At 40.5% G+C, this 10,330-nt stretch overlaps 1 protein-coding gene across 1 annotated transcript; it reads left to right on the top strand.

Moving 5' to 3' along the window:
- Positions 1-642: 642 nt before the first annotated feature.
- Positions 643-5,496, top strand: GPR33 (G protein-coupled receptor 33). The gene is made up of 2 exons (XM_001489967.4): positions 643-781; positions 4,215-5,496. Exon 2 carries the CDS (start codon positions 4,236-4,238, stop codon positions 5,256-5,258), a length of 1,023 nt encoding a protein of 340 aa, XP_001490017.1. The 5' UTR covers positions 643-781; positions 4,215-4,235; the 3' UTR covers positions 5,259-5,496.
- Positions 5,497-10,330: the final 4,834 nt, after the last annotated feature.

Genomic DNA, 10,330 nt, shown 5'->3' with positions numbered 1-10,330 from the left:
AATGTAGGACTCAGTCAGGTCATAAATGTATTGCCTGTGCTGTAGGATTTTCTTATAATGAGGTCATCTTGTAGGATATGGCAACCAACTCTGTGTTCTTTCCAACCATCCTCAACAATTGTTCAACGTTCAAATGTAGATCATTCTGGCTGTCAGTCTTCATCTTTCCAAACTAAACAATATTAACTTTTGGCCTGTCATCATACATTCCTTTTTACTGTGAAACTCAGTGTTTTTTTTTCCCTTTCTGACCATTTTTCTCTCCAGCAAGTTTAGGTAGCCCATTTCCACAGTCTGTTTTTTCCATGCTTGATTTTTATCTCCTCCCTATGTACCCAACACCATGCATCCTTGTGCTAATGAACTTGTTAAAACTGAGGCAGAGTCGGTGCCTGGTGGGATGACCGAATATGGGGAGGTAATTTTTAATCAAGGTTTTAACACCTGAAACAAGCTTATTAACCTTACATAGAATAACTTTGTTTATGGAATTTTTTAAATCCCCCTTAAAAATGGAGAAATGATTTGAAGAAGTAGTGGTCTCTCCACCTCTACCTCCACAGCATACATTCCACAGAAAAAGGAACCAAGAAAGAGCAGGAAGACCTCACTGAATAAATAGCAGGCTCAAGGTGGGAAAGTAACAATCAGCCAGAAGAAAGGCAGGTGAAATGAAGGCAGAGGGTCACTGATTTTTGCCTGTGTCCCTAAAGACAAGATTGCTGATGTAGAGTCACTCTGGCCTGCCCAAGACCATCTGGCCTGAAGACGTAACTGCAAGGTAAGATGCCCTGGGCCAGCAGGTTTATCCTAGTGCTGTCATCTGATTCGACCCTCTAGGCTGACTCCAGATCACCTTTCCAAGGTTCTTGTGGTCCCCTCCCCTATGGTAGCTCCATATCCCCAAGCAGAGGTGGGGTCTTTCTGAAAGCCACTTATGCCAAAGGTACCACCCTAGCAAGGCCTCAAAATAACTCTAAATCTGAGAGCTTCTGCCCCGATAGATGAACGTTTAAATTTTTTCAGAAATCCCTCATGGCACTCTAAAATTTAGAGGGGAGGCTTTGAGGAGGAAAGAAATGTGGCCCACAGCATTAAAAGGGCAAAATGAGGCACTTGCTAGTCTTAGCATAACAAGTTGAGCAAAATCGTAGGTAAAAAGTTATTGAGCACTTAATATGTGCCATGAAGGGGGCAAAGTGACTTATATACATTATCTCATTGAGTCCTCATAAAAACCCACTGGGGCTTAGAAGGTGAAAGAGACTCAGAGTTAAGAGTCCAAGGTCAGGGAGCTGGTAAGTGGCAGAGGCAGGAGTGAACCCCAGTTCTGTGGGATGCCAGAGCCCAAGCTCTGCCGCACTAATTTATACTCAAGGATTTCAACACCATTTTAAAAGATGTCTAAGGATGAAGAAATCTCTTGGCTATGTGTAATAAATCAAAGTTCCTAGGAAACTTTATATGCTATTCAGAACCACTACCAATGTTGATTTTGCTCAAGTCCTACATTACTTTCAGATGCCTTTCTACAGCTCAGCCACACAATTTTTTAAAAAATCTTCCCATAATTCAGGTACCCAGTTTCTCATATGCATAGGAGACCACAAAGAGAGCATACACATACACACATACACCACACACACCCCCATATATGCAAATACCACCCAAACACACACTATACAGATAAATACACCCAGACCGCAGATACCACACACCATACACACAGAGACCACACACAGATACCACAGATATACAGATCACGAACATGCACACACAAAACTCCACACACATCCCATGGATACAAACACGCACCACAGAGAAATACACAGAGACCACATACAGATAAACAAATACCCCACAGATGTACAGACGGACCACAGACACGCTTACAGAAACGCACACACAGATAGACACACACAGACCATAAACACACAGTATCAGAAATTCTTTATAGGATTTTGTTTCTCCTTGTCTGCTTGTGCCCGGATATCTAGCCAGTTTCAACCATATTCATCATCTCATTCGCATCTCACTTCCTGCTGCCGGTCTCCACTGCAGTCCATCCCACTCCATCCCAAATAGGGAACACAAGCCCTTTGCCTTCAGTTTCCCAGGGCAACCACCAACACATGACAGTTGTAGTTAATGAGAAGGGACACTACACCATGTCAAAGCGTAGCAAATGGATTAAAATTGAAGATGTAGACATCTCTTATTTTAAATCCCGTGTCATTTCTGCGTATTGGAATATCTCATTGACTTTTCTCCTCTTCAAGCCTCCTAGCCTCCTCCCATGTTTTTCCTGTTCCTGCCTCTCTGAAGACCATCCTCACTCCTCCTCCCTCTTCTCGGCATCTCAGGACCTTCACACAGCCTCTTTCTCAGGTTCCCACTCCTTCACCCACCATTGCCTATTCATTCCACGTCCTTAGACTTCACTTTTTATTCCCAAAGCAGACTACTAAAGTATCTTCCTGAAGAGAATCACTTTTCTACTTGGGAGACAAATTTTCAACTCCTTTAGAAGACAGAATTAACTGAAATTATAGCAGTTACTAATTATTTTATTTTAATAGCAATTATTTTATTTCTTCTCTCTATATAGTATTAGAATATTTTTGGTTAGTGACGAAAAAATATCGCTAGTAATTCCCACTGCTTTATCCAATTTATCCAAAAAACAGCTTGTTGATATGACTGTTCTAATAGCTATTTTCCAAAACATTCTCAGGTTTATATTTTCAGTACTATAGGAACCATTATCCAAGAAATGTGGTAATTTGGATAATCAAATCTCTGATTCATAGAGCATTATCAAAACACTGCACATGGATTACCAATTTCAAAAGAAGCAAAATAAAACACTGGTAGTGTTCACCACCTGCCACGACAGAGGCATGGTGGAAGATGCTGATGGATAAGAAATTTAACCCTGGGGGCCAGGCCTGTGGCCGAGTGGTTAAGTTCGAACGCTCTGCATTGGCAGCCCAGGGTTTCGCCGGTTCGAATCCTGGGCAAGAACATGGCACCGCTCATTAAGCCATGCTGAGGCGGCATCCCACATGCCACAACTAGAGGGACCCACAACTAAAATTACACAACAATGTACCAGGGGGCTGTGGGGAGAAAAAGGAAAAATAAAATCTTAAAAAAAAAAAAGAAAGAAATTTAACCCTTGTCAGCCTCACGTTCTCCTCTGTTTAAATATTTGCCTTTGTGAGGAAAAAATGAAATGATTTTTATATAAAGCTGCTGACAGATAACAAGCATTGGATAATAGCAATTTCTTGACTTTTCTACCTTTTTCCCCTCCCCAAGTGAGAAAGAACTACTACTATATTCTACAGTACACTTTCCTCTTTCATTGATGATTTTGAAGGCAATTCACAATCTTACAGTGTCCTAGGGCTCCCATATGAACATCGGTTCTTACTGTTACATGCTGAGTGCTAGAATCCTAGATAATAGCTTTACCATGTATATAAATAGCTCATGAGAGAAATCTAACTATAGTTCCCCATGATTACTAATTTGTAGCCATTGTTGGTTTTTCTGTTTGTTTTTTGGTGAGGAAGTTGGCCCTGAGCTAACATCCATTGCCAATCCTGCTCTTTTTGCTTGAGGAAGATTGTCCCTGAGCTAACATCTGTGCCCGTCTTCCTTTATTTTGTGTGTGGGACAGCACCACAGCATGGCTTGACGAGTGGTGTCCACATCTGGGATCTGAACTCGTGAACCTCGGGGCCCCGAAGCAGAGCACACAAACTTAACCATTATGCCATCAGGCTGCCTCTGTTGTTGTTATTTTTGTTATTCAATTTCTGACCAAGTCTTAGTCAAGTAAAACTGATCCTACATTACCTTATTCAAGGAGTTGTGCTCATCACGCAGGGTTAGACTTATGGTTGATGTCTAAATAGAAGATTTGTAACTACCCAAATTAACTACTTAAGAAAGTCAAAATATCCCAAACTTTATTTCTCTTTCACGTTAATTTCATTTCATCTGTAGTATTCCCATTTTTGGTGTTCAAATTAATCTGACTTAATTCCTCATACAAAATAAAAGTATGGACCTTAGGAAGAATATCTGATTTGTATTACTGTGGAAATATTATGCATTCCATTTATAAAATATTGTCATTTTGACTGTTATTTTGCAAAAATTTCTTATAACCTTTTCTTTTGCTTCTTTTTTGTTGTTATTTTCAGTTTCTCACTCCACAGGTGATTATGGATCTGATCAACTCTACTGATTACCTGATCAATGTCTCTACTTCAGTAAGAAATAGCACTCATTTTCTAGCTCCTGCCTCAAAAATGATTGTTGCCCTTCTTTTGTTTGTGTCATCTATAATTGGTACCATCACCAATGGTCTCTACCTATGGGTGCTAAAATTCAAGATGAAAAAGACTGTCAATACTCTCTTATTTTTTCATCTTATTCTCTCCTATTTTATTTCAATACTGATTCTGCCATTTTTAGCCACCTCCTACCTTCAAGACAATCGCTGGATCTTTGGATCTGCCATGTGCAAGGCCTTCACTGGCATTTTGTACACAGGAATCTACGCCTCTGTTTTCTTCCTCTCGGCCATCAGCGTTGATCGCTATCTTCTCACTCTTCACCCAGTGTGGTCACAGTTGCACCGAACCCCACGCTGGGCCTCCAGCATCATCCTAGGAGTCTGGATCTCTGCCTCTGCCCTCAGCATGCCCTATGTGGTTTTCAAGGAGACACATGATGACCATAAAGGAACCGTGATCTGCCGAAATAAGTACACTGTGTCTACTAACTGGGAAAGCAAAAAGATACAAACGTTAAGGAAATGGATTCCTGTAGCCTGCTTTATCAGCCGCTTCTTGCTGAGCTTCCTTCTGCCTTTCTTCATCATCACCTTTTGTTACCAAAGAGTAGCCAACAAGATGAAAGAGAGAAGCCTGTTTAAATCCAGCAAGCCCTTCAAAGTCATGATGACTGCCATTATCTCTTTCTTTGTGTGTTGGATGCCCTATCATGTATACCAGGGCTTGATTCTCACCCAAACCCAATCACTGCTTTTACAGTTCACGCTGATACTTACAGTCATAACCACTTCCTTCAATACTCTCTTTTCTCCCACACTCTACCTATTTGTTGGGGAGAACTTCAAAAATGTTTTCAAGAAGTCCATTCTTGCTCTGTTTGAGTCAACATTCAGTGAGGATTCTTCAACAGAGAGGACACAAAACCTAAATTCAGAAGCCTACATTTAAATTCTGGATCCCAGAGCAAACAACGGACTTGTAGTCAATTACCAGATATATACCTTCAGCTTTGGCATAATAATATCCCTATATTAGAGGGACATCTAGGCTGTACTACAGTTAGATCCATGAATATTAAAAGGGCTGTAAGAAAGCAAGTAATGGGTGATGTTGCAATCATGATTTTTTTTTACTCTTTTTTTGTTGTGGTAAAATATATACAATAAAATTTGCTATTTTCACCATGTTTTATTATTTAATTTTTTATTATATTGAGGTTATAATAGTTTATAATATTGTAAAATTTCAGTTGTACATAATTATTTGTCAGTCACCATATAAATGTGCCCTTTCACCCTTTGTGCCCACCCCCCCACTCACTTACCCCATAACCACCAAACTGTTCTCTTTTCCCATGTGTTGTTTATCTTCCACATATGAGTATTTTCACCATTTTTTTTTTAAAGATTTTATTTTTTCCTTTTTCTCCCCAAAGCCCCCCAGTACACAGCTGTATATTCTTAGTTGTGGGTCCTTCTAGTTGTGGTATGTGGGATGCTGCCTCAGCATGGCTTGATGAGCAGTGCCATGTCCGCGCCCAGATTCAAACCAACGAAACACTGGGCCGCCTGCAGCAGAGCACGCGAAATTAACCACTCGGCCATGGGGCCAGCCCCTATTTTCACCATTTTTAAGTGTACATTTTAGTGACATTAGGTACATTCACAGTGCTTTGCAATCATCACCATTTCAAAAATTTTTATCATCTCAAAGAGAAACTCTGTACCAGTTAAGCAATAAACCCCCTTTCCCCCTCCCCTAAAAACCTCAAAACTTCCAATCTACTTTCTGTCTATATGAATTTGCTATTCGAGATAGTCCATGTAAGTGGAATCATATAATATTTCTCCTTTCATGTCTCGCTTGTTTTACTTAGCATGTGTTCAAGGTCCATCCATCTTGTTACATGCATCTTCATTCTTTTTATGGCTAAATAATATTCTGTTGTATGTATATATCACATTTTGTTTATCCGTTCTTCTGCTGAGGGTCATTTGAGCGGTTGCCGCCTTTTGGCGATTGTGAATAATGCTACTATGAACATGTATACAATTATCTGTTTGAGTCCTTGTTTTCAACTATTTTGAATTGATAGATGATATGGTAATTCTGTGTTTAACTTTTTGAGGAAATGCCAAACTTTTCCACAGTTGCTGCATCATATTACATTCCCACCAGCAAGGTACAAAAGTTCCAATTTCTCAACACCCTCACCAACACTTATTATTTTCCTTTTTTTTCCAATTATTGCCATCCTAGTCGGTGTCAAGTGGTGCAAATGTGATTCTTAACCTCTGATTTTTGAAGCTATAGGAATATCAATTTCTAGATACCAGTAGAATCCATTGATCTGAATTTTCTGCCACAGAATCTTCTAGAAAATAGACATTTGGACAGAGATCCCTCTTTATTTAGATAGCACCTACATTATTTAATTGATATGGACAAAATTTAAGACGGAGATGACAAGGCAGTCATCTTGTCACATCCATGTTAAAGTATAAAGAATTTATATTTCAGTGTTTTAAGTGTAAAGGTATCTTAAAAGTCTCCTTTCAATACCTACAGATTGTCTCAGAAATATAAGACTAAGACAATTATAAATTTAAGAATCTGCCTGGATAATGTCATAGTATATTTAATATTAGAATAGCAATAACAATATTAATTTGTCTTCCCTGGTCTTCAAGTTTTTGCAATATATCACAGCACCTAAGTTATGTAGGACCACATGGTATCACTGACCTCTTTTATTTAGTCAGTTAGGTAGTTCTATCATCAAGGGATATCAATGAAAACACAGTTCTATCTATCTAGTTCAATTGATATAGAATGGAGATATTTAGGTCACCACACAGACTCAGTCCCTAACTATTCCAGCCAGCTTTGCACAAACCATTCCAAGCCACAGGCATATATTCCTCTCAGAAATCTCCAAAATGGATGATATTAATTATAAGGGGTTACAGAAAGGAAGGGAAACTAACCTTCATACTAACTTTGTACAGAGGCAGTGGTTTGCTGCCCTAGAAATCCTGCTAATTGACTTGGCATCAGTGCCTCCCTGGGCAGCTGGGAACTTGATCTCTCTCACTTTGAACGTGAGGGACAAAAGCTTTGGGTAGATGAAAATTTTTATCATTGGCCCCTATTTCAAGCTTTTGGAGCCTGAACACTTTTCCCAGAGAGAGAGGAGTAGGAGTGATGACCAGGCTGTGGCTCTGGGTGGTGCTGCAACAAGAAGGAGCTGGTGCTTCTCCCCTCCCCACGCTCTCCCAGGTCCTGACAAGCCCGCTGAAGTCAATGATGCAAACCTTAAGAAAGAAAGTTATTGGATGGGACATATGATCCTTTGAAACAAGAATCGTGTTTTGGAAACCTAGCAGCTACAGAGGGCGCCTTTTGTCCCCTCCTCAGACCTGCTGCAATAGCAAACAAGGAAGGGCTCCTCGTGGGCTCTGTACGAACTTCATTCCATCTCCCGATAGACTGTACCCTCCTCAAGGGCAGAAGGAAGCCTATCCATCACATGATTTCTTTTCTATAATGTTATCCACAGTTGATATCCAGTAAAAGATATTTAATGAAAATTGAATATGGCACTCAAAATATGTGATTTTTAAAAACGACTTTAGTCATAAAATAGGATTGAACCAGATTTTTATTTAATATTTACATCACATTTACCTTGGGTCCAGGCGTGATTCTAAGTGCTTTACAAACAGTAACTCACTTAATCCTAAAGCCATTCTGTGAAGTCTGTTACATTATTATCCCTATTTTACAGACTATGAAACTGAAGCACTTGTCCAAGGCCATACAGTAAGCAATGGGAAGAGCAAGTATTATACACCCGAGCAGTCTGGTGCAAGAACCCATGCTCTAAACCACTATACTCACTGCCTGAGGTCACTGCTGGGAGGCAGAGAGGCTGGGCTTCCAGCCCAGATCTACCCGGTCTGTTTATTGCGTCAGAAGTCACCTTCTTGGCTGCAAAAATCAACAGAAGTGCATAGAAAATGTCAGGATCCAGCACAAAGTGAAAAAATGTCACTGAACTTGTAATCAGGAGATGCTGGTGGGGGTCGGGCTTTGCCTCTAGCTTGGTGTTTACTTTGGGGCAGGTTATCCAAAGTTTCTAAGCCTCAGTTTCCTCATTTATAAAATGGGAACATCTCCAAATGAGATTAAGGATATTAAATTACTCCTAAAATATAAAACACTATGTAAATATAGGATATCATTAAGAGGTTTTTTAGAAGTCACTTTAAATTTTAAGAAAATAGAGTATAAACTTAAGAAAATTCTCCCAAAATGTATTTTTTACTTCCCATAAAACTAAGGTTAACCTTTAGAACACCTACTCCTTATAGTTGTGTTGGTATAATCAACCTGCTCACTAGTCTCAGGACCCAAGAGGTTTATAAACAAAGAATTAGTGGCTTTGCTTTGTGGAACTGATGTGTGGAGACTGTTTCAAAGCAATGTGCCTGTTAGCATCCAATTATGTAAACCTGCTTCATTATATCTGTATCAATCTGGCTCTAGAACAGAATACAGGGATGATTAGAGATAAGTTTCAAATACAGCTCAAGTTCTTTCCTTAAGAAATGACTCCTTGTTTTAACGAGATGAATAGGCTGCCCAGCTGTTAACACATGTGAGAGGGGTTGGGGTGGAAGGTAGTATGGTGTGTGCAACGCAAAGCTGATTCCATGTTCCTGAGAAAATAGAGGTAATGATTGTTTCCTGGCATAGCCTATGTACTGGCGCTGTGGTAGGCTCTGAGAAAACAACAGTGACTAGGACAGGATCCCTGTCCTCAAGGATCTCAAAGTCTAGTGTGATGGCTCTGAATTGGGCTCCACGTTACAATCATCTAGGGCACTTTTCAAAAATACCAGTGTCAAGGACTTACCCAAACTAATTAAAACCAAATCTCTAGAGCAGGACCAAGGAATCTGTATATTTTTTTTAATTCTCACATTGACTCTAAAATACAACCAGAATAGAATACTGCCATTTGGTAGGGAAGAAAAAGGAGTAAAAAGGTCATTACAGTACACAGGAATAAATGCCATGCTTGGAATAACAAGCAAAAGCTCCAACCCAGGTTTTACCACTCAGAGAAGTTCTCCCCAGTGAGTCTTGCAGAACAGTGTTAATATATAAAGACGGGGAAGGACAGTACAGAGGACGAGAACGTGTAAAAGCCTCAGAGGGGAAGAGCAGAGTGCTATAAAGCAGCACTACCCACATCTGAACATCATACGAATCACCCAATGATCTTGTGAAAATGCTGATTCCGATGCAGTAAGTCTAGAGTAGGGCTGTGTTTCCAACAGGATCCCAGGGGATCCACTGCTGCTGGTCCAGAGCAAGAAAAGAGGCTGATTGGAGGAGTATAGGTGTGAGAAGCAGGTGTGGCCCAGGTGAGCTGGAAAGGTCAACCCGGCCTAATCCCAAAAGCGCCTGCTAAGGAGTTTGGACTTGATCCTAGACTTGATCCTGAGGCATGAGGGAGCCACTGAGAGTCTCACGCCCAAGAGGGATAGAATTAGGTTTGCTGCTATGATGGAGAGGTCAAAACTGAAGGTGAGTCATCAGACTAGACAGTGTTGCAGTAATTCAGGTAACAGATGATGTGGCCCGAACCAGGAAAGCAGAAGTAAAGAGAGAGAAAAGTAGAGAGTTTTGTCCTGTAAATTCTGCTGGTTGAGGGAGAGGGGAAAGTTGAAGATGAGTCCTGTACCAATTAGTGTTCTTGGTTGCAACAGCTTTCATTCTGGCTGCTTTAACCAAAAACTGATTTGCTAAAGGATCTCAAGTAGCTCACAGATTATTGAGATGGCTGGGGAAACATTCAAGGTTCAGTCTGGGAACAGTGCCCAAGACATGCCACAAAACTGCCCAGATCAGGAATCTGCCACTGGTCTTCTCTAAATGGTTCCAGTTGCTACTGCTGCTGCCACTGAGCCCAGAGTACCAGCAACTTGGTTTTGCTGCCGCTGCTCCTGCCA

Source organism: Equus caballus, chromosome 1 (assembly GCF_041296265.1).
Source record: "Equus caballus isolate H_3958 breed thoroughbred chromosome 1, TB-T2T, whole genome shotgun sequence".
Taxonomy (NCBI): Eukaryota; Metazoa; Chordata; class Mammalia; order Perissodactyla; family Equidae; genus Equus; species Equus caballus.
This window is presented reverse-complemented; position numbering and strand designations above follow the sequence as displayed.